Source organism: Clarias gariepinus, chromosome 15, assembly GCF_024256425.1.
Source record: "Clarias gariepinus isolate MV-2021 ecotype Netherlands chromosome 15, CGAR_prim_01v2, whole genome shotgun sequence".
NCBI lineage: Eukaryota > Metazoa > Chordata > Actinopteri > Siluriformes > Clariidae > Clarias > Clarias gariepinus.
The window spans coordinates 16,950,495-16,976,208 of record NC_071114.1 but is presented as its reverse complement, the minus strand read 5'-3'; the positions used below and the strand labels follow the sequence as shown (position 1 = coordinate 16,976,208).

The following is a 25,714-nucleotide window of genomic DNA, read 5'->3' as shown; positions in this document are numbered from 1 at the left end:
TTATTAATAAATTAATTTCTCCCCAGTTTGAAAAATGAGGCCTATTGTTTGGTCCTGTTTGCAATTTAATCTATAATTCAAATTGAAATGATTACTTCGGTCTTCTTTCTGAGTTTAGGCCACACATCCTGCCTGTGTCTAACACCAAATTATGTATTAAAGAAGATTGTGATTCAGCTTCATGACTATTGTCTTTTAAGCATTTGGCAGATGCTCTTATCTAGAGCAACTTACATAAGTGCTTTAAAGTTTTCGTCATTAAATATATCTTAAACATAACTTTCCATTTTATAGATATCAATGTTTTACAGTGTTGAAAATCATGCAAACGTGTCTGAGTAACTGAACGACTTTAATGTGAGTCTGTGTTCATTTCGACATAAAGCAATTACCTATAAGTATCTGTAAATTATAGAAACAATGGTTTAATGTGTACGCCATACAAGTTGCTGATAATATTTTAGGCTACATTTATAGTAATGAAAAATTGTATAAATGTAATTTTTTAGGTGAACTATTCCTTTAAGACTAATTAGTCTTGGAGGAATGTTGCCAGTCAGCATGTCAATAAAATCCCTGAACTGTAGCTCAGCAGTGCATGGCAGCCTTCCAAACAAACTTTCTCAGCAGCAACCAGTTTGTTGCTTCACATAAGATTGGGTGTCATGTATTTGAGGACTCTGTCCTTTCCTGTTCAGCGTTTTCTGGCAGCACATATAGGAATATATAGACATGTATAAACACATCCTTATAAAGGAATCTGCTTTTCCCCTAAAGACAAGCTACTGGATGTCTTCAAAGGGATTCCACTTCTGTAAGGAATTAATAGGGCGTAATAAAGCTGCATATTCTTAACATCTCAAACGGCGCATGGAGCTTTAAGGGTATTAAGAAGTCTTCCATTGTTTTCAGGAATATTTATGATTTATTAACTGAAATCAATGACCAGAGATGTGCAGGATCTCTCTCTCTCTCTCTCTCTCTCTCTCACACACACACACACACACACACACACACACACACACAATCACACAACACATTCCCGTGCAAGGTCTGCACAGATGGTTTAAACAATAATTCAGTTCAATTAAGTTTTATTTATATAACGTTTTAATAATAGTAATTGTCACGAAGCAGCTTTACAAAATGAAAACAAAAAAAAAGATAAAAAAAGTGAAGAAACATGTTATAATCATCATGTTATAAATGTCACAAATAACTTATAATTATTATCAAGGATGAAACTGAGATGTCAATAGGAGAAACCTTGAGAGGAACCAGACTGAACAAAGATCCCATCCTCATTTACATTTATATTTACATTTTGACATTTGGCAGCCTCTCTTATCCACAGAGACTTACAAAAGTGCTTTGACATTTACGTCATTGGATAGATCCTTACACTGGGTTACTGGGTTAGTAACAAAGTACCATCTGTCAATAATGGCTGGGGAGTTTTTTTTTTAATGGGGGGTGGGGGGAGGAAAAAAAAAGGAATTTGAACTTTTGGCAGAACCCATATGACCATAAATAGGTGCAAGAATGATAATACAGAAATGTACAAAATACAAAAAAGACTGATAACTAAAGTTCATACTATACTACAGTTCTGTCAAATTCTCAATCCCATTTGGTCAGAAGGTGCTGGTTATTTTTCTGCAAAAGCAGCCCTGACATTGTTTCTGTCCACAAATCACACATTTATATCATTGCATTTGTATTATTGACTATTATTTAATTAAAAGGTTTGTGCAGTAGTTTACTGTGAGGAGTTTATGTAAACTTTAAAAAGAAATTGGGAAAAAAATCTCCAATATTAGCATTGTGTCGAAGCATTTTTTGCATTTTGTAGCATTGAGAGGTAAAGCCAAGCTTCACATTTTTCCTGACATGGAACTCTGATGGAAAAGACTTCATTGTCACAGCTAGGTGCAATTAAAACTACTGCAGTTCAAGATGTTTTGTTTTGTTTTTATTTAAACTAGAGATTTGGCATCATTAGTCAAGACGTATAAAGTAGGATGACTTATGAACTCAATGCCACTAAATGTTCTTTCTTGGTAAAAGCAATTGCTTTCTTTCTCTGTGGCAGTGGCCAACTCTGAAAGCCTGACAGATACACTACAAGCATCCTGCCTTTGCCTTTAAGCAGTTTCAGATTTTTTACCCAAAAACACACAATTATTGATTTCCCCTTGCCATATTTTCTTTTCATCTATTTTATTATTTATTATAAAAACTATCAAATGCTAGTTGACATTGTGCAAGTCAAAATTTGACTTAAATTTCCCCTTTTTTCCTATTCCATATCCACATGAAGGCTGGCTGGCTTTTTTATAATTACGGAAATAAATAAATACATTCCATGGATTTTTGGAATTTAATCCATTGAATTAAAAAAAGAAAGGCATTCCTAATGTTTAAATGGTGATGTTTACTTTATTGTTCTTCTAAAACCCTTTGCAAGATTGGATAATGAAGCACAATAGTCTTTATTCTGAGCTTACAAAAATAGCTTTAGAAAGTAATTTGCCTGTACTTCCTTTGGGAGTGTGTATTTCATAGCTGCATTATATCATATAAATTAAGCAACAAAAATAACACATAACTGATCTGAGATCAGCAGGGGCTGTCCACCAGACTGACAAGTTAATGAATGCATCCTTAAACTTATTCATCCTTTCTTTTTGCCCTTAATTTATTTTATTATTCAACCCGTGGCCGGGAAACATGCTTCATCATCTGCTGGTCAGGGAAATCAAAGAACAATGGTACTGGAAACTCCTATAAACCAAGGATCCAATGATACTTCAAAAAACTTTTGTTTTTCTGTAGCCCATGGTAATGCCACCAAAGTATACATAAGCAGTAGAGCTTTAGTGAAAACTGCCATTGCCAAGTTCAAAACCAGGATTAGCCAAGATAAGATCGTTTAAAAGGCAAGATGGAGTCAAGATCAAGAGAAAAGACAGAATAAAAATCATCAAATCCTTTTCAAAGCCAAGCTTTTACTTCAACTAGCTTTAACTATTTATTATTTTTAAACTTTGTGCATGCAAAATTAATAAACAAGACAACATAAATATCATACTTTTTCAAATTCAGATACAGTTTCAAAACCATATTTAGAAAAACCCAAGATGAAGACTCCACAGTACAAAAGTTACATGGTGCCAAGTTGATAAAAAAAATCGATAAACATACCGTATACAATATACACAAGATTATATGTATTAGATGTTTTTAATACTTTTTTCGAGCTTGTACTATTCTCTTTGCAAATAATTTTCTTCATTTTAAAGAATAACAATTTAATCTTAAAATTAGTATGTGTGTCTAGAAAAATGTTTTATGGTCCTATATTTGTTATATAATCGCCTAAGGAGAAATCTTGGCATCAAATCTTAGAAAATTTTTCCTGATTAAAGATATATTCACTTGCTAACAGAATCTTGTCACCACACTCATTATGCATCAGTGTTATGTCTTGGTGACCACTCCTCATTTCCTCAGACTCGGAAGCTAAGGAGTAACAAAGGAAATTTACTGGTACAATTAGCAAGAAGCACCCGTAAATTTTAAAAATGTAAAGTGAAGATATCCTGAGGAAAGAAAACCAAACTTGAAACAATAAGCAGTTTTAGATTTAGATACCATGGTGAGGAATTTTACAATAAGACAGAAACCAGATGGAGATGACTTGCATAGCAGCAACAGACACAATACAGACATGTCAATAATCAATTCCAGTGGCATGGCTTGTTCCCACATCATTCCTATAGCAAAACAGGAAGGGCCACTTTTCAAGCCATGATTGTGGCCGAAATGAAGAGATTGATATCTGTGTAGGAAGAAAAAATAAGCACAACAGGGTGTGTTTATATAGGAAGTTCAATACTGTGACAAAAAGTACTTCTCTCTATCATAATATGTTTCATATACATTAAAGCATTGCTAAAAAAAATTTACTTTAGGAAAAAAAAAAGAAAAAGGAAAACACACTTGTGATTTGCAGCTGCAGTGATCTTGTTGAGAATTCAATGCTATTGTGGTTACATTTTAAAGCTCAGGCAAGTGCTAACATGAAGTATAACCAGCCATAGAAAGCAGATGGGTAATTAACTTCATAAACAGCTAATAAGTATTTGCCTCGGTAACAGTGTCCCGGTTTAAACTGTCATCTTCTCTTTGTTTGTTCATTTATTTAACAGTAACCAAACTTGTAAATCTACAACTGCTGCTTATTTTTGCGTAACAGAGCAACAGTCTGCTCTCCTTCTCATTTACTACAACTGTATGAGATCACAAGTTCCCACGATTAGCCTGTGCAGCTGGGACTGACAGAGGAAAGAGTGAATGCCATTCCCCCCTGAAGGATATCGGAGCAAATGACATGATTAGGGTTTAAATTCGTAATCTCCAGATGATGGGGTAAACAGTGGACAGTTGCATTCCTCAGGAGCATATTTTGTTTTGCATTAGCATTAGCTAACTTAATGGGATAGACACCATTGTCTGCCACAAACAAAACTTACACACCATTAAACAATTCTCTGTTCGTAAGTTAACCTTGAATGGGACATAATATCTTTCTAATCAGCTGTTTTTTTGGGCAGGATAAAAAAAAAATCTTTTAATTTCTCATTTAATGGCCATCAATTCTAACCAACCAACCAACCAACCAAACAAACAACAACCAACCATTCAATCAATCAATCAATCAGTCAAACAGTTAATCTAGTTAACTTCTTGTTAGCTAAAATCCAGACACGTCATCATATATATTTTAAATAAATGAGCCAAATGCAAAAACAGTAAACACTCTTAAACACTGAATTAAACTAGAATTATGGGAGTTGCAGTAAAACAATAAAAAAAAAGAACTAAAATAAAACAGCTGTGTGAGTCCAGTGGCCTTTTACAGAGAACAGCACAATGGTTCAGGTTCATTTAGCCCAGAGTCAGTGACTGTGTGTAATTGAATTAGGAGTCTGTCAGACGGGTCTGTTGGGCCACTTGTGATATTGTCGGATTAATTGGCAGCGTGAATGTGTAGTGTGAATGCCAACAACTCAGTGCCCATGCGACTTTTATAACACATAACACTAAGTCAAGGACGTGCTATAATTGATTTCCAAATCTATTTGTGGCATTGGATTTTCACTCGTCCTTCATATTGTCATCACATTAGCACTCTTTTAAGCACTTTTTTTTTTTAAACACAGTGATGGAGGCTGTAGTAGGGATGGATTTTTATATGATCGTGCCCTAACTAAATACCTTAAGTACATTCTTTTATGTGACTTTTCTATCTTGCCAAATAGTGATCAAGTAATAGAACAAGCAAAAAAATGTAATTAGATACACAGGGGTCCTACCCAAAGTAGGGGTCATGAGCCCTTGTTAGGTCACAAGATTCAGTGAGAGAATGTCCTCCTGATATGACTAACATAGTTGTTAAATAAAATGGACAACCTTCTCTGGTTGTCTCCTTCCACTAGTTTCTTGATAATACAACACAAAATGGAAACTCCTGGTTTAAAAAATTAGAAGTATTTATAAAGTATTTTTTTTTTTCTCAGTGTGAAGAATAGGTCTCTGACGTGCATCCTTTTTAAAAAAAATACTATTTCTGTCCCTATTCCAGTAGCAGATGTGTGATATTGACCATGTTAAATACTTTGTACAAAAGGTCAGACTTCTCTCATGCAATGGTGGCTCACAGTGGTAGGTTTCTCCCCATGATGCCTGAGGCATGTGTTTAATTCCCAGTGCTGGTTCCAATCCCAGATAAAAATGGAGGGGTGTAAAACCTGTGCCAAGTCAAATCCATGGAACCGCAACCCCACAACAGAAGCAGCCCAAAGAACATCATCATACTAGAATCATCATACTAAAGTCAATTTTAGGGCATCTTCACAGAGTAATTAGTAATACCTCACTTTTGTGAAGATTACCTCATGAGGAGTCTTGAGATTTACAGACCTTCTACCTTCTACCTTAGGGCTGGACCTCATGCCTGCATGCCAACTAGCTACTGTAGACTACATGCCAACTGTGTACTTTACACACAATTTGCTGACGATATCATTTCTGATTAAAATTGCTGTATTAAATAAAAAAGAATGCAAAATATAAGTATTTTCACTGCGGCCTCAGATTGTATAATAAAAGAACAGGATATGAACATGATAAGGATTTGAGGGAGGAGACCTCTGGGGACATGCAGATAAAAAGTCCTTGATGAATGTTAGTTAAGACCAGATCATTTTTGGTGTGACTTGCACATGTGCATGCAGGTCAGCGGCAATGCAAACAACATTTACACAATCACCTGCATATTATGTGTAAATATGGAGGATTCAAAGTGACATGACCTAGATGGCATATGAGAGCTAAAACATCCTGTTATACTGTGATCTACATACACACTAATGGTAAAGAGATGGCCAAGCTTTGTTTCTCTTTGAAAATTTCCACTATTAGCATTGTCATGACTTGTTTTATTAAATCAAAAACGCTAATCGAAAGCATTTACTTATCAAAAAAATGTATGCAAAACAGACAAGCAAAAAATTCAAGCAGTCATAACTAAACCAGCTAGTACTAGTACTCGATATTGGTATAGAAGAGTATGTGATATAAGACTCATAATATATAATACTGCCCAATAACATGCACTGATATTGCATCATACAGATAAATAATGACAGTTTCTGATGCTCTAGACGATCACAGGATAGACGTATAAATGGCAGCTATTTCTTATATTGATGTACAGATAGAAGCAAGTATTCAGCCTTTATAATCATGAACCGCATCATTCCAAAATTTTCTTAAAAATTTTTTTTAAAAGCGTTATTAAAAGCGCTATATAAATAAAATTGAATTGAATTGAATCTGTCAATCTGCTGCTTATTTTTTCTTTGTCCAGGTGATGTATAAAGCAACATTAGTATTACAAACTATAACCTTAAACTGCACTTTTCCTTGTCACTGTTGTTGCATCATTAAATGACATCACTATCAAGGAGTTTGTGTAACTTTTAATCGGACATTAATCAGGTAACCTACGGGTCTGTGTGCATAGATACTGTATTGCATGTTCTCTTTGTGCTTGGTGGGTTTTCCTCCGGTTACTCCGGTTTCCTCCCACAGACCAAAGACATGCAGATTATGCTAATTGGTGTTCCCAAATTGCCTGTAGTGTGTGTCTAGGCATGTGTTCCTTGTGATTGGCACCACATCCAGAGTGTACCCCGCCTGGTGTCTCCTGGGATAGGCATCAGGGACCCCCACAGCCCTGTATACAGAATAAAGCAATATACACATGATGAGTGAGTGAGTGAGTAATCAGGAACCATGGAGTTCTCATATCTAAGTGCTCCCCCAGAGGTAATATTCTTAATATGAACATGTTATAGTAGACTATAGCATACTTTCTTTCACAACTCAGTGATAAAACTGTCTAAGCTCATCATTTGGGAGGTAGCACTGCCCTGTGTCTGAATTCTGACCTCTCTGTAACTGTAATCATTGTACAACACACTCACAGTGACACTCTGAGACAGGATCAGTAACACCTGTCTATGTCCACTTAGAGATATGTTCTTGACAGATATCAACTTACAGCAGTGCCAAATAAACAGATAGAGCTTCTGTACTTCTCTCTAAAAATAGTTATCAGATGTGATATACGTAAGACACATAATGCTTGCTATACTGCCCAAGTTATAGATATGCAAGGTATGATCTTTTCAGCCTAAATATATAGGGATGCACTTAATAATAATTGAATAATAATAATAATAAATATATATAAATAAGTAGTTATTTGTAAGCCATGGGTAAAAAGATCAGTGGCATCAAGAAATATATTTAATGAGACCTCTTTTGGAAAGAATAATTGAATTGAGTATATAGCTTTAATGAAAACACCTGATTGAAGGCTTGTAAATGGACCTTAAACAACTTTAACTTCTCTCTATGTGGAACACTGATTGTTATTAAATCCAGAGTTTTTTTTTTAGACTGTTCAATGTTCATTAAGAATTGAGCCATTTTGTATTTAGTTTTCAAAAAAACCCCATACACATACAGTACACAACTCTACATATGTCAAATGTAACAACAGATTTTATAAAGATCCAGACACATTAGGAAAAAATAAATGATAAACTCATTACATTTGATGAATTATTGCCTTTAGCAAGCATTATTTAAAGTGCGAATATTTTTCATCAGATCCTGAGGAGCAGTACATGCGCTCTAAGCTCGTTAAGGACCACACCTTCCGCACTCATTTAACTCCAATACAATATAAAGAAAATCCTACAGAAACAGAAAAGGTTTATTTGAGATTAATCTGCATTAATTGATGACACGTGTACGATAATTTCTTTGGAACATGAGAGTGAATGTGGTTGGTTAATTCTGAGGACAGTCACATGACCTATTCATATGCATGCAGATTATTGGATTTTTTTTTATTATATTTTTTTTCTCTAATCTATTTAGTTGATAAATGATAAGTTGAAAAAAACTGTGGCCTGATTTATACTGAATCATTCAAAGTTACCAGCCTCAGAAATCACCAATTAACATCATCTCAGATTAGAGCCATTATGAAGGGTTCACAGATCATAAGTTCAAAGGAGATTATTGTACATGTTTGATTTCTGCAGCATTGTTTTATTATGTATAAATAAAAAAGGATCCGGAAAGACCAAGGAATTAGAAGGTGTGTCAAAAGGTAGTGTACATCTGGTACTTCAAAAGGACACAAGCCATTTTAATATCCTTTGGTGAAATCCAGGAGAACAAAGAGTGGAAGTTGTATAGGCATTCTTCCGGAGATAAACCAGGAAGAATTATCCCGAGAGAGAGAGAGAGAGAGAGAGAGAGAATGTGGAAGCATTAATATCTGGACCAAGAGGAAGAGAGGAAGACAGCAGCATGTTAACACATTTTATGTCAAAACCCTAACAGTGCCTGTCTACCTATTGTGCAGAATGCCCCTGTGCTGGCAGAACAGCTCGGCCCATTGAGCCGTGGACTCCACAAGATCTCTGAAGGTGTGCTACACAGGTACAGTACGGAGCACCCGGACATACAGTAACAGATCCTTTTTGAGTCCTGCAAGTTGCGAGGTGGGCCTTCCATATTAAATTCTTCTAACTTATTCTTATGGCTGGTTTAAAAAACAAAAACAAACAAACAAACAAACAAAAAAAAACCGCATTTTAGTTTTTGACCATAAGAGAGCAGCAGAGACATTTAGATTTATTTGACCTGAGCCTCGTCTCTATTCTCTATTCACAGCACATGGGGCTGAATAATTACATCCATTTGAATAAGAAATAAAGCTCCAGTTAATTATGTGCCTGAAACAGAGAGAGAGAGAGAGAGAGAGAGAGAGAGAGAGAGGGGGGAGAGAGAGAGGGAGGGAGGAAAAGAGAGAGAGAGGGAGAGAGAGGGATAGAAAGAGAGATGGAGAGAAAGAGAGGGAGAGAGAGAGGGAGAGGGAGGGAGGGGGAGAAGGAGAGAGAGAGGGAGGGAGAGAGGGAGGGGGAGGGATTGAGAGAGAGAGGGAGAGAGAGAGATGGAGAGACATGGAGAGAGAGGGAAAAAGAGAGAGGGAGAGGGAGGGAGAGAGGGAAAGAGAGAGAAGAGGGAGAGAGAGAGGGGGAGAGGGAGGGAGAGAGAGAGAGAGGGAGAGAGAGAGAGGGAGAGAGAGAGACAGATGGGGTGGTGGAGGAGAGAGAGATGGTCTAGTATTTTTTTAAATCATGCTCAAAATTCCGCATGATGCAAACAATTAGAAAGTAATGACAAGCACTTAGGAGTGAAAGAAGAAGAAGTGAGAATTAAAGAGGAAGTGAGGTAGAGCAAGAGAGACAAAGCAATACAGACTGAACACAGGAGCTAATCATCCTTTATTTCAGCAGGTTTATGTTATGATCACAGGAATTTTTCTTTTATTCATCACAAACAGGACTGAATAGGTCTTTATTCAGAATATTTGAGTCATTGTTGAATAAATTATCTGAGATCTCTCTCCGTTTCTCAGCGGATGGCACACGCAGAGCTGACTTTTCTCTCAAACAAAAGAAGCCAATTTTTCAGCTCTCCTTCCAGACCATGTCCTTGCATCATTCTGTCTGATTTTCTCTTTGAAGCTGTCTTTAACATTTCATTGGTCTGATGCTGATGTTTATGTCAGGGTTTGCTTGTATAAAAATGAGCTTTGTAACTCAAAGAAGTACCAAAGATGTATTTGCCCGACCGCCTGATGCCACTGCCATCCAAGTGTCCAAGAGAGCTAAACTGGCTGCGCTGTCTCTCACTCCCCTGTCAGTCCCACAAAGGTGATCGAATTGTAGATTTCTGTAAACTCATCCACAGAAAAGGGCTGACAGCTCTGTCCTTTGCGTGTGTGTGTTATTTCACCACGTGACACAGCAAGAGATTTGTTTGGCGGACTTCACCTGTCTTGGAGGAAGTGTGTGTTAGCCTTTACACAGAGCGTTATTCTTTAATAAACACAAAGAGCTGGCAAATTGCTGTGGTGAAAGAGAGGGACTCTCTCTCTCACACACACACACACACACACACACCCACACCCACCCTGCAATAATCCATATGCTGTACAATAACTGAGAATGGTGGCATGCCAACTGCTGTACACTTTCACTTACATCACAGACCCCATGAAGACACAAAGCTCAAGGCTATGCTAAATTGCTAACATTAGCCTCTGAGAAACGTCAAGAGGTTGCATAAGCATTAGAGATTTTAATTGTAAACCAAAAGCTCATTTAAGGCATAAAGGGGGGTTAGAAACTTTCAGAACATATTAGACTTCAGGGCCTTTTTTTGCATCATTTACATCCTTTTGCTAAAGAAACATTACGGTAACCATTAGCAGTTTATAATACAGCACATTATTGAGGACATAACTATTTGGGTTTAATAATACAGCTAAGTTACAGCGAAAAAACAGACTCATTTGAAGGTACTATAACCACTTTAAAATATGGTTTTTAATTATGTTTTAACTTTCATTTAAAAAAACAAACAAACAAACCTAAAGAAAAACTGGTACAAATGTTGTTGTTTTTGTTGCAGATTTTAAGATGTAATAAAAGGCATTGTTTTCTGATTAACTGCACAAAAGGTAAACATAGTTATGTCACAGTTTATACAGTAAAGCACTAATAGGGAAGATAATTCATGTATTCCATGTGTTAGAACGAGTATGTACTGTAAGCAGAAGAGTTCGCATTTGCATACCAAAGTTGATTATTTTACTATAACAGTACACCATGAAGTGTGCTAATTATCTTACCACACAGCACTTTGTCACCATCAAAAGTATTTAACTATAGTGCTAAATCAATATAAAGTTCTTTATTATTTTATTTTTTTACAGTTAATAAAACAAAACTTGTAATCAAAGTTAGTCATCATACCAAGAAAACTGTACAGTTCGTGCTCTGGAGGCGTCTCAAACTTTAATGTACAGCTTTAGCTGACTGTTGGGAAATTCTGGCACTATTAAATGTGACCTGTTCAATCAAATGAGTTATTAAATGCGAGCTGGTTTATGAGAAGTGCCTAGGAAGAATCGAATATTCTGTGATGTAGTAAGAAAGAGGGAATCCTCTTATTCCAAAATTGAAGATTTGATCCATTTGCTTACTGCACTCTACTGGCCATAGTGCAGAACTAACTCAACTGACTTAATACCTGAATTGATATGACGGGTCACAAATACACAACACATAGGGAAAACATCCCCATATCAACTATTACATACATTTTTAAAAATCTGTACATACGAACCATCCAATATACAGCACAAGTCTAGGTTACTATGGAAAACTAACAAAATAAGCAGCTGCACAATCGTTAAAGCCTAAACAATTTAAAGAACTAGTGCTTTCATATATCCCGGATCTGTGTCTGAAGGAAGAATAACTGAACTTGTAAAAACCATTAAAAATTTTAAATAGAGGTAGGACCAAGTTCTGCCAACAGTTTGGTTGCAAACAAGCAAGCAATAATAAAGAAGATCATGCATTCCACAGATCCTGGGTATAAGAAACTGTCGAGGAGAATGTACTCGTTGTCAGTTTGCTACAGGCTGTGTATAATCACATGCATCGCTTTGTCATTCATTACAAATTCTTGTGGCTTTTGGGTGCTCTGACACAAACTCCACTTCGATGTCCTGCTTAGCCAAGCGCTAATGAGCTAGCGCCTGCCTCTGAGCATAATTAAGCCCACGTCCTCCTGCTTTGCCTTCATTTCCCCAATAATAAATGAGCAACTCTGTTTTTCCCCCTTTTCTGCCTCTTTAGTCAAAGAGAATGTGCTGGATGGAGGGTGTGATTAGCAAAATGCTAGTGCCATGTGCTCAGCCCAGGGGAGACAGGAGCGTAAATAGCAACAGGTGATGGGTTGAGCGCGAGCAGCAGGGCCCCTGGCATTTGGACAGCTTCACACTGAGCTTACTGACTGGGAAGTAATATTAGCTCATGTACTGTTCCCAGTGAAAGCAAGAGAACAGACATTTGGTTTTTAATATCACACTAACAGAGAACAGAACAGAATTACTCCCAGCGTAATTTAAGGATGCTGTGATTTTAATTAACGTGGGCGAAAACCTGGAGGCTTTAGCTACTGGCAATAAATTTAACTGGCCTTTGTGCTCTCTATTCTAAACTAATGGGCCATGTGATAGGCAATAACATAAACAGTGACAGGTGTGGGTTTCATCCTCTTGGGCGTTTTAATCCCAGCTATTGTGTATCGACACACTGATTAGACTGGATCCACAAACGATTTAGATGCTCGTGAAAAGTAAATATGAAAATTCTGATGTAGTTTTCATGAAGAGACTGCATGCTGTCGGCTGACTCTCAGTTATATAAGAAGAAGAAAAAAAGGGAATATGAAACATGAAACCGATGTGTCCAAAGCGTTTAGGAAAATCAGAGAGAAGGCAGAATGAGTGGGAAGTGTGTGTGTGTGTGTCTAGAGTGTAATGAAGACACCATCAATTTCTACCCAGAGTGAAATTTTGACGTAGCTAAGATTGTTCTGTCTAGGTGCCAGATTTCATTATAGCTGTTTTTGGAAGCCAGTGGCTAAACGAATGGATTTATTACCTCTCCTCTGTCTAAATGAACTGTACGTTTGATTACAACACAAAGAGTAACGAAACCCATCTTTTTACATTTACATCCTTTTTTTTAATCCAGCTTGTCCACCGCACAGCATCATTTCTATCAGCTATAGAACAAATGCTAATCTTTTCAACTCCATACATTTAAAATTTGTCTGAAAGACTAATTACGTCGTTTGAGTGATGGGCTATTTAAAAAAAAATAGAAGACAATGTTCCAGTGATTCGACCGTCTTTCCAGATGTTGCACTATTGTGCAGTAGGGTGCTCAATGCCGGACTTGGTGTATGAATGCACCTGGTGGTCAAAGATAGGAACTGCAAAAAATGTTTTTAGACCTCCATTAGGTGAAGGAGCTGCAGACAGACTGGTAATGGTACAGTAGTTTTTACAACAAATTTTAAAAATACTCCTTAGCAGCCAAGATCTTGTTTCATTGGAAATCATTGGAACTGAAGCTGGCACATTTATAAGGTTTTCGTAATGTACTTGATCTGAACATATTGTTGAAACCGGGTGAGTTTCTTCCTTGAGTGATTGCATACTGTAACGAGCATCCAAAATGCACCTCCTGCATCAAACACAGAGGATTCATTTAAAAGCACTCTACGCTGCACCAACATGTGTAAATGTAGTAGCACAAACACCACATATGCAAATGATAAAATAATACCTATTTGCTAGGTAAAATTAGCTTTTTTTATGCAAAAAAAAAAGAAAAAAAAAAGGTAAAACCGGGACATGTGATAACCTTTCTCAAAAGTGAGGATGTAAAACTGAATAACACTTACAGAAGACTTCAAGCACAGTATGGTGATGAGACTCTTATGGCAGTAAAACATTTAAATGATGCAAACGTTTTAAAGAAGGCCATACATCCGTGAAGTCTACTGCTGTGATCTTTCAGCGAGAGTAGAACGCCTGATCCTTGAAAATCGGCCGATAACTTGTGGAAGAGATGCATCTGTCTGTGGAAACTGTATACATAATACACAATCATCCAACTACACCACTTGCACATTACAGGAACTTGGAAGGGAGTTATTGCCACATCCCCATACAGCGCTGACCTCGCTCCAAGCCATTTCCACATGTTCAGGCTATTAAAGGGGTTCCCGCAATGTAATGTGGAAGTGTACATCCAACGGAGCTCCCATCCCTGCCATCAACATCATAAACATCAAAAATCACGCAGATTTTAGTTACTGACAGTGTAACTTGTTTTACAGCAATTGATTTTTGCATGTCTTACTTAGTGTGGCCTTGTAAAAGAATAGCAAACTCTCTTTATGGACATTTTACTTTGTGCATTGAATTACCTGTATATTAAACATCACGGTTGATGTTCCTCAGAGATATTAACTCGTGTTCTTATCTTCTTTTTCTTAGTAAATCATAGTCTGGCTACTTCATCAACATTTTATCTTGTAGCTTTACGAGTCACATTTGTAAATTAGATTTTCACAATGTCAAAAATGCACTAAATATAAAAGTATAAAAATATATATAAAAATTTACATTTTTTTTTCGAAATAAGTCAAAAGTATTAGGCAAAAATAATGCAAAATAATGAATAATTAAATAACATTTAAGTATGCTACTAAAGTAAATGTTGGCGGTTACTTTGTTTCTGTACTCTTGTCATAAGCGAAGTGTCTGTTGTTAAGCGTAAATAACTGATAAAACAGACATTCAGACAACATTTCTTTAATACAAAGTCAACATATCTACATACACAGTGGTTTTTAAACCAATTATTGTTTCCGTTAGAAGTAACAGTTTGAAAGCAGTATCACTTGGCTTTCGTACAAAGACAAACATTTTCACTTTTGAATTTTGGCTTTTCTTTTTTTTTTTGTTTGTTTCTTTTATTTTTTATTTTTTTTTGTCAATTCGCTTGTTTTTATGCGTAGTTGAGCGGGAGTCAGAACTTTCCCTAATCAAGCCGACTTTCCATTCAGGTGTTTGGCTGATGCCATCAGAGACCAGGGACCCAAACACTAGGTCAAATAGTCCACACATTCCTTAAGCGATCCAGATTTGTGTCCGTCCATTTAGAAGAGTGTCCCGTGGTGAAACAAGTTGAACCCCTGTTCCCTAGGCAGCACTAGATTTCCAGATTTCAGAATTTCCTCTCCAATCAAATGTTAGCAAAAAAAAGCTTAATTTCCAGGAAAAAAAAAAATTATGAAATGAAAACGTAACAGTATGCACATGTACCGACTGAAGACTTAGTAATTTAACCCGGAGTGGTTAAAACAGAAGGATTAATTAAACGGGCAATGCTGAGAAACGAGTTCCACTACTAAACGGTTCGTACTGTCTGTGTTGTGATTCCACACACCAGTGAATTCCATTCATTCAAAGTGAATTCGTGCAGTCACTCCATTATGCCTTCGAATTTAAGTGTACGCACCATGAGCATAAGCCCTTCCCAGGTTCATTTTCCACGCACAAATTTATTTTATTTAAAGGGGAACAAGAAAACTGTTAATGCAACATAGGATTGGCTTCAAGCACTGAAAAAACAAAACAAAAAAACTTCATGACAGCTGAGCTCACTGAGGTGTACAGTCAGGGCTCATCTGGAAAAAAGAAAATGTTTTCTTTTTTTAAACAAAAGTTTAAAGAGAGAATAGATCAGAGATGAAGGCTGTTAATACAACACCAAGTTCATCAAAGAAAGCTGAATAACTTTTTTTTTCCATTTTTAAAATTTATAATTATTCAGACAGAACTTTAGGGTCAAATTATACAAATACATAGAATCTAGATTTATTTATTTACACATCATATTCAGGATCATTGTTCGAACACAACAAGCCCAGGATCAGTCTTGAAATTTAAAAAAAGTAAATGATAATGTAAAATAAAATAAAAATAAAAGGCAGGTGAGTTGAGCTTGTGAATATAAAAAAGTAGAAGTAAAAAGTTAATGCTAAAAAAAAGATTCTACTTAAAAAAAAAAGCCTCATACTACACATTACTAATAATGATTAAAATAAAAATCAAACCTACAAGTTCATACCTTTCTGAGCAATAAGAACAAGGCCAGCTGCAGTTTTCCAAATCATGATTTAAAAAAAAAAAAAATTAATACAAATGAATACATGTTCACAAGTGAAATAGAAATACAGGAAAATACTAACCGTACTAAGATTTGGATACATCTTTGTATTTTGCATTTAAATATACTGTGCATGTGAGTGTGTGTGCATAAACATACATACACAACCACATTCCACAATTCTATAGTGAAAAAATAGAATGTCTTTTAACATAATATGAACAAAACCAGCTCTTTTTCTCCTCCTATTAAAAAAAAGTACAGTATTTTTATGTTATAAAACTAAACAGATAAAATTAAAATGAAATTATGTTAATTGTAATCATAATAATAACAATAATAATTATACAACATTGTCATTTTGTATAATGTTACAACAACGATAAGGCTTTTTGGAAATAAGAAAAGACTACACACGGCTCTTCCACAGCGCAATCAGCATCTTCCCTTGCACACTAATCTGAAAGCTCTGCTGTTCAAGGATTCTCCAGTATGCACGCGCACACACGCACACACACACACACACACACACACACACACACACACACACGCTTGCTCCCACACACACACCATTTTGACCTATGCAGGGAGAGAAAAGAGGGGAAGCTTCCCCGCTTCCTGTCACACAAATATATGTTCAAGTCTTAATGAATAGTTCTGAGATGCGCACATTAAGTCAAACCGCCCTGTTTCTGTTAGTTGTTTTAACTAAGTTGATTTATCGCGAAAGGCCAATGAAGCTGTGATGAAATGATGGGTCTTAAAAGTGTTCAGGGAGCGCCAAGCAGTTGTCATGGTGTAGACTGCCTTCAGGAACGTTGAGAGATCTTTCATTGTTGGGTCGGTCACACAAGACAAAGTATGTTTTTTGTCTAAGGAAAAGCCTTTCCAGATTCAAGGCAATGAATTGTGGTGAATGATGGTCACTCGAGTACCAATCTTATGATTCCATGTGTGTAACGGTGGTAGTCCACGTCTACCAGGTTCTGAACCACACAGCACATGGCAGTGGGAAAACCAGTCAAAGGTAACATAACTCAGTGGAGAATTATTTGGTCCTTACATTCCTGGCTGAAGATACTGTCTGGGTCACACTCCAGGCGCCTCCATACGGTTTCAAGACAAAGCTACATTGGCGTGTTGTGAAGACATTGGCTAGCTTGTCCCGAAAAAGCACCGATACGACTTCTGGAGAATTAGCACTTTCTATAAGATGACTGCAACTTGCCTTGATGTCTGGAAAATGGATGGGATTGTAGAGACTGCAGCTACAATTCTTCTCCTGCCACCACCATGATAAAATTAGTTGAGAACCATCTGGAATTAACAAGTGCCCGCTGTACTCAACACTGAAGGATCTCAGGCACAATCATCTCACCAGTCTGGTGCGATCACGTCTACTTCGATCATCATTTGCTCAAACACACGTGCAGGAGAATCTTGTTATTTCGCTCCTCCTTCACTGACTGATTATTTTGTTGTATCTTTACAGGATTGGTTTGGAGTTATACGTCCACATAAAGATTAATAATATCCTCCATATCAGAACACTTGAGGTAAAGTAAGCGGTCCGACTTATACATCATTCCCACCCCGCGGCCTGAGCCAATACTTTGGGTTCTGTCTCATGATTGAGGACGTACGTACAGGGAGTTGGTTTCTAAACGGATCCTTCCATCTGCCTTGGTTTAGGCGCGGTCCAATTAGGATTTTCACGATGATGGTCCTGGAATCTGCTGCCAAGTACACTCTGTGGTTTTGTTTTTACTTCACAAAAGGGTTTATTTACTTTTTTTCTTTGTTGATATATTTTTTTTTTGTATAGTTGTCACTATTTCAATTGTTTCAAGCAGGTTCCTATGGCTCAGGAGGCTGTAGAGGGGGGCACTGGGCAGGGGGGAAGGAAATGGCTTCTTACGTTGCATAGTGATCAAAGCTTCCTAGGTACTCAAGAGCTGCCTGGTAGCAAAACTGGTACTCGTCCTGTACAAACAGGAAAAAAAAAAAAACTGCTTATAAACTGATACATAGCTTTATAAAGTTCTAAGAACTTTTCAAAACTGTTTGCCTTTTGCATGCATCTCAAACTAAATAAAGTTACAGAATTCTAAAAAGTAAAACTTTATTCACTGTCAGAAAAAAGGACAGTGTACTTTCGTGTACTTATTTTCTTAAGACTACATAAAATGGGTACCATTAGGCATAAACTTCTTGAGCCTTAATAAAATGCCTAGCATTTACCTTTAAAGTTTTCCCATTTATAATCCAGTTCTGATTTTGTGTGTTTCGCTACGGCAAATAACCATCTAAAAGCTTCATCACTGAAGTGTGATATTCATGTGTACGAGGAATCAGTTAATATTATATAACAATACATTCTATAGTACTGTATAATGTTTAACACAATTTCAGGCAGACTGTTTTATCACTGCCTTTGTTAAACTGACTCCTGATTCTTGTACAAAGAAAGCCAAAGCAAACTTAGAAAGTAAAATGATACATCATGTAAAATCTATCTCGACCTTGTTTGGTCTTTGGTAACGTGACCAGTGTCTCTCACCTCGGTCTGCACCATGGCTGGTCGCTGGGTTCTGAGCATTTTGACCGTCTGGAAGATGTCGACCACGCCTTCGTAGCGCATCCTCTCCAGCACGATACTGAGTGTGATGAAGACTCCGGTCCGCCCCACACCAGCACTGAATATTGGAACACAACAACACATTACAAAAAAAACTCTTTAAAATGTTCAGAATAATCTGTAATTGCAGTTAATATCTTGGATGAATTACTTTAAGCAACAATTCATCCACGATATTAACTAGATTATTACAATATTCAAATGAATGATTCAGTATCTAATTGCGTTTCTGTTTACACAGAGCTGGTCCAAGGAAGGAGATGATGTAAAATTGTAAAATTTCTTCCAGGATTTTTTTTTTTTTTTAAGTTGCTTAAAGGAAAATATGCACATTTTATGATTTTTCATGATTGCATTTACAACTGCACATGCAAGGCCTCCAAAGATATAGATTAATGGTATTTACTGTAACTTGTGCTAAATGACCTGATTATTGTACCACAATCCTGGGGTTTTATTGTAATCCATAATGGTATGTGCTGCTGGGTGTATGGCCAACATCACAGGACCGAACCACTGTGTTGTGTGCATGCAGTCACTATACTGGAGTTGGAGCTGTAGTATTTTGCACCAGTGAACAAGGTTCAGACACTAACTAACTACTGGAATTCTGTAAGTGAACTGAATTATCTATTCAGATGGAAAGAGACAAAAGAGTGCACTTTATAGTGAGCATAAAGTGGTTACACACATAGTGGTGAAACACATGGCCTGTTTATTTCCAGCAGTGGGTTATGAATATTACCAAGTGTTTTATTAAGGATGTCAGTAATGACTTTTAGACATGCAGTGACTTGGAACCCTGCAAAGACTATCAAAGAAATAATCACAATAAACTCCAAGCACCAATGCTACTTGAAGTCACATTCAGGCATAACCGATAAGACCCACAGATAGAGAGATTTACACCCCTCCAACACTATCTGTTTTCTGTTTCTCTCCATCTTTCTTTGTCCGTCTCACTTGCTCTTGAACTCCCTCTTCAGGTGGGGGCAATAACTGATTCAACAACAGATTTATTTTTCACCCCTCCTGCCTGCCGAGGCAGGAAATGGTGCATAAAAAGTGTCAGGCTTAAGGAACATAACCTTGGCTCACTGCGCGTTCAATGTCTCACGTTATGAATCATAACAACTCTGGTTAAACATCGTTGGCTGTAACGGCCATACTTTATTTAAAAACGTAATGCTCGTCTGGCACCTGTGCAGCTGTTTGTCCTAGAAGCCGCTCTCACACATCCTCAAAACCCGTTTAACACATGTCGGCTCTGAAACGTGACAGGCTCGACGAACAAAAAGATTTATGCTCCCGTTTCACTGAACTCGCTCAGCCAATTAATGACCAGTGGCTCTATTAGATATGATATTTTGGGGGGCGATGAGCCAAGATGAGAAGAAATGAATTGGAAGAAAAGAACGAGTGAGGCAGCTGAAGATTAATAGAGATGTGTGAGAGGTAGAAAAATGGAGTGAAAGTGATACAGTGAATTGAGAAAGGAAAGAAAAATGAGACACGAGCCAGCTGAGCCAGAGTAAACAAAGAAATGTGTGTGTGTGTGTGTGTGAGCAAAAGGGTATGAGTTGAGAGATCATCATTTTTCTGAGCAAATACAGCCCCACAGACATGCATTTTACTGAGTGTGTATAACGTCTTCCAGTTGAATCACAGATCTAATCAGAGCCACAAAGCAATGAAACACCCTTTACAAACACATCACCTGCACTCACCACCAATATACAGACGTGACATGATGTTACAGTACGGGAAAAAAACTGTTTCTGTTTCTTACAGGTATGTATTTAATTAGATTTCTGTGAATCTGACCGACCGAGCTAACTGTAAGAGTAGATAGATGAGTGTGGGATTTAAACCCAGTCGACTCTAGTTTATGTTCACAGCAGTCAGTATTTAATCGGTAACATTATTTCCAGAGATCGGCCGATTCGTTGTGTGAGAGAGACAAGTGTGGAATTATTAATGTAAAGTATTCTGTGTAGTGCCGTCTCGTGTGTGAAATGGTGCTGCTATAGAGAGTTAGAACTTATACAGAATAAAAAGAGAGGCTGCTGAAGGCTAATGGACTATAAGTGTGAAAATCACATCTGATAATGCTATTAACAGATTTAAAGCATGCTCATGAGAAGTGTGTGTAGGAGTGTGTACTCAACTCAAGCCAACTCAGCACAAAACATGATCATCAGTCTTAGCACATGGTCGGAAATTAACTTTTTGTCCGGCCAAGTTGGTATATTTTTGAATTGTGTTTTTGTGTCACGTAATCTACACACTCCTTTCAGTACAATTTATTGATATAAAAACGTATGATGTTGAATGCAAACTGAAAGAGGTAGTAGTCAGAGCAGAATTTGAAGTAAAATTAGTTTTAGTACGGACATCGCGATTAGCGCTGTCACAGAGAGGGTCGAGAGAAACTCTGACTGAGCCCAGGACACAGACACGCAGGTAATGTGGCACTTGCTGCATTTATGGTCACGAATGCTCTCCAGCTCCCAGGTTTATTCATGATGACAAATAAGCTGTTTCTATTCTTGTCTTTGGCATACTTCTAACTCATGGAACAGGGTTGTCACCACAAACTCTGCATCATGCTGTAGCCAACCGCCATCTCCAAACCGCCATTTCTCACAAAACTTTCTTTTTGCATGTCCTTCTGCTGCTTTGTCCTTCTTTCTCTTTGGTGGCAGTGTGCTTTCATATGCGAGGTTGACTGAACCGTGTAAATATCACCACATACTACTGTAGCTTTAGCTGAGGCTAAAGCTAGCAGAAGACAAATTGTAACCAGATGACTCCTTGTAGAGCAAAAAAAAGTGGCATGATACTGTGGCTGGCATTCCAGTGTGTGCGTGTGTGTGTGCCAGCCCACCCCAGCAAAGCTCCAACATGCAGACAGCAGAGAAGCAGGAGAAAGACGCTATGGCTTCACCAAGACTTAATAATCTTAATTATATCATTATTTTGATACAAACATTTACCTGCCATTTGGTAGATAGCCCTCTGAGATTTACTCGCCAACTGGAAAACCTCCCTGTGTTTGGCACTTGGTGGGTGCAAATTTTGGACCCTGTTATCCCGCATACGTGCACATTTATGCGCGTGTCGTACCTGCAGTGGACAGAGATGGGGCCGTCCTGGCCAAACTGCTCCTTGGTTTTATGCACTTGGCCGATGAAGTCGATGAAACCTTCGCCTGACTTGGGGACTCCCTGCTCTGGCCAATCAGTAAACTGGAACTGTCGCACAGTCCGAGACTGTCCATCCTGAGAGAGAATGGAAGAATTTGGATAGAACGATAGAGAAAAAGAAGGAAAGAACAAACAGATGAAGGGCAAGCTATGCAGAGAGTATAAAGGCACAAATCTTTTAAAATTCCTTTGTAAAGTTATTTTCATGAAGAAGGTTATTTATGTAAACCATAATTCTTTTACGGGAGTAGAAGAACATAAAACTACCCGCTAGCTCGGACAAGCCCATCTGTCCCACTCAGAAACGCCCATCTGTCCCACTCGTACACGCCCATCCGTCCCACTTAGACACACCCATTTGTTCCAGTCAACCACGCAGGCAAAATGCGAGAAGCCAACAGAGTATCTTTGATATCTTTGAACTGATGTTTGGAATATTTCTGGCAGAAGCAGGATTATGAATGATGTGTGAGCTGCTCACTCTCCCCATGGAGTGTCTGAGTTCAGGCTACATGTCAAACGCTTACTGATCTAATCACAACCCAGTCACAACACTTTCTCGTCTCTTCACATCACCCACTCATCCCTTCACCCTTACAGTTCCTTCTTCCTGCTCCCTCAACTCTCACTCTTTCTCCTTCACTCTATTTACATCCCTCACACTCACTTTCGCACACTTGTCTCTCTTTCTTCTACTTCAAACACCCCGTACCTTGCTCTCACTCCTTTTCACTACCTCAGTAGCTTATCTTCATCAACCTCCTCCGTTGTGTCACTCTTCCCCCTCTTGATTACACTCCACTTACCTTCTCATTCACTTTACCCCACTATACACCACCCTCTCCTCCCTCTTCAAGTCTTTTTCTTGCTTTCACTCAGCTGCAGTGGCCCACTCATCTTCCTCATCTCTCTCTCGCTTCCTCCCACAAATATAATAATAATGTTTAATAAACAGAATTTTGGACGGATAATTAATCAAATGATTGATGAGTCAAATCATGTAATCATTACGTATATCAGCTGTGTAACTTCAGTGACCCTATAATCCCACCTTCATCTTCTCTCTCCTGCCTTAAACATAGTGGTGTTCCACTATTACCAGCTCTGCTTTGGCATGCACACATCTTTGGGCTTTGTTTGATGGTCCAATCTCAATTAAACCACTGGCTACAGTCCTGCGTTCTGCCCGCTCACCACTCTCTGTGTGGGAGCATATGACACTCATGCCCACTGCTTGCCAGCGGAATAAACACTGCAGTGTGTGTAAATGCCTCAGGATGATAATTTAGCAAAACTTATTTACAAACATGCTTTATTATCCAAGTTTGTTTTTAACCTAAGAGGAATTTGTCATGCTGAGTGATTTAAATTAGTGCATTAAATGAAACATATTAGCTGTTTATCTTATAACTGAAAGTGTGGTGAAATAGCTGTTGTTTTAATTCTTTCGACTCTAAGCCACACATCACATTAGTGTTTCACATTAATATGCTACCCAAAAGTAATTAATAATCTAAACAAAAATGCTGGAGTTACTCTAATGTGCGTGCGGGCTTTGGGAAGTTTAAGGATCTGATGTGTGCATGCCAACTGTGTTTGTGTGTGTGTGTGTGTGAGAGAGAGTAAGTGAGTGAGGGAGAGAGGGAGAGAGAGAAATATGGAGAAAGTCTGTATTTGTATGCTGCGTTGCTCACCCTTGCATCTGTAACTTTAAACTCCCGGAGGATGTACTGGGGCATGTTGTACTCAGCCATGGGATCCACCACGAAGTACTGATACCGAGCGGAGCGCTCTGCTGGCCAATACTGATGGCACTTTTCCTGTGAAAATGCGCGCATGCGCACACACACACACACACACACACACACACACACACACACACACACACACACAGGATAAATTAATTTATATTTATCAATGACATATTAATTTTATTCAGGTCAGGTTTTATATAGGAACAACTCTTTACAGAAGGAGTCTCCAGTGTCAGTGCCTTTCATCATTCAGGGAACAGGGCAGATTACATTTTGTGGCTTTGTGCTTTTTCTGTAACATGACAAACTGTGTGTTTCCAACCTCTAACAACAAATAAAAAACGAATTATTATGTGCAATGTTATTAGAATTAAATTAGAGATTTAATTCACACCTGCAGGCAGAAGTTTACATACACTCAACACTGAGCTTGAAATTAAGGTTTTGAACTAGTCTTTGTCTGTGGCAGAATAATTGTACAATATACATCTTTAATAGAAGAAAACCCCAGGAAATTGATGAACAATTTACTTTCAATTTTCTGTAATCAATATAGGGCCAAACTTACATATACAGTAATGGGTCAAAAATATGACATTCAGCACCCCTAATGTACATTAAAAAATATATATATTCAGCACCCCTAATGTTTTATTAAACTGTCTATTAGCCAATTTCACCTTTAGCAGAGGATTTCGTTAGTTTGTGTGCGTGCGCACGTGTGAAAGTTGTCCTACACAGTAGTGTGTGCTTCTTCTCTCATCTAACACTAGTCACGATTCTTTAAAGGTAAAGTGCAGGTTAATTTGTATTATTTAAAAAAAAATTATTTCTATATTTTGTAGTAATTATTTTTACATGAATATTTTGGGGTAGTGAAAAAAATCATTGGAGTTTCCATTATTTCTTATGTGGAAATTCACTTTGATATGCGAGTGCTTTGATATGTGCTTCTGGAACAAATTAGGCGTGCAATGCAAAGTATAACTGTATTTCTAATACAAAATACACAAACATTTTAAAATCTTAAAATTTTAATGCAGGAACTCTAGTACAGTACTTGCGTATTAACTAGTACTTAAGTATTGAACTAGTCTTAAAGTGTGCAGTTGTTTAGAAAAGCCTCTGAGACATTCCTGGTTTGTGTAAATATACCATCCTCTTTCTCACATATGCACTGAGCTTCCTGAGGTTTCCTACAGTCCTGTGTACTGGTCAGTCCAACGAGTCTTGGAACATTTTGGGACCTAATAATCTAAGTGGGTTTATGTAAATTTTTAAACATGGATGCATAATTTTGACCCGTATTGATATCAGAAAACCCAAAATAAACAGTAACTTGTTTTCTAAATGAATGTATATTCATTCCTCCCCATGAAAGGGTCCAGTTCAAAGAGAACACAGAAAAGTTAATGTTGCAATGACATTCCAATTGCAACTGTACGATCGGAACTAGCTTATTTGTACTTTAGGTCTGAGTTCTTATCTTTTAACATGACTCCTCGTATATACACACCCACACGCGCACACACTTACTCTTCCCATCTCCCTCAGCTTGGTGAGCATCACTACAATGGTGGAGTTGTTCTCCCACAGCATGCGCCAGAAGTCCTCTGTAGTCTCAGCTAATGGGCCCTGGGTGGCTATGTAAGCCTTCTGCTGCCTGCACACACACACACACACACACACACCTATGAATTAAATGTATTTATGTAAATGTCATATTGTATAAAAAGTTTTAAAAAAAGCCAAACTCCAACTTTTGCTGCATTTATAGCAGATCCTGCTGAGATGCCGCACTGAGCCAAATGTAAAGTGCACAGGAGTGTGAATATGACTACTGAGAATAACTAAAGTGTG

The 25,714-nt window shown here is 37.6% G+C and overlaps 1 protein-coding gene across 15 annotated transcripts in view; it reads right to left on the bottom strand.

Annotated features, from left to right (window-relative positions):
• Positions 1-15,967: 15,967 nt before the first annotated feature.
• Positions 15,968-25,714, bottom strand: part of ptprsa (protein tyrosine phosphatase receptor type Sa) — a 266,166-nt gene continuing 256,419 nt past the window's right edge. For all 15 annotated transcript variants that reach the window (XM_053513183.1, XM_053513182.1, XM_053513193.1 and 12 more), the window contains 5 exons: positions 25,391-25,517; positions 23,795-23,920; positions 22,021-22,175; positions 18,817-18,952; positions 15,968-18,239 (listed from right to left, as the gene is read on the bottom strand). In XM_053513183.1, coding sequence (XP_053369158.1) covers positions 18,171-18,239; positions 18,817-18,952; positions 22,021-22,175; positions 23,795-23,920; positions 25,391-25,517 — 613 coding nt within the window. In that variant the 3' untranslated portion in view covers positions 15,968-18,170. The remainder of the gene's footprint in view (positions 18,240-18,816; positions 18,953-22,020; positions 22,176-23,794; positions 23,921-25,390; positions 25,518-25,714) is intronic.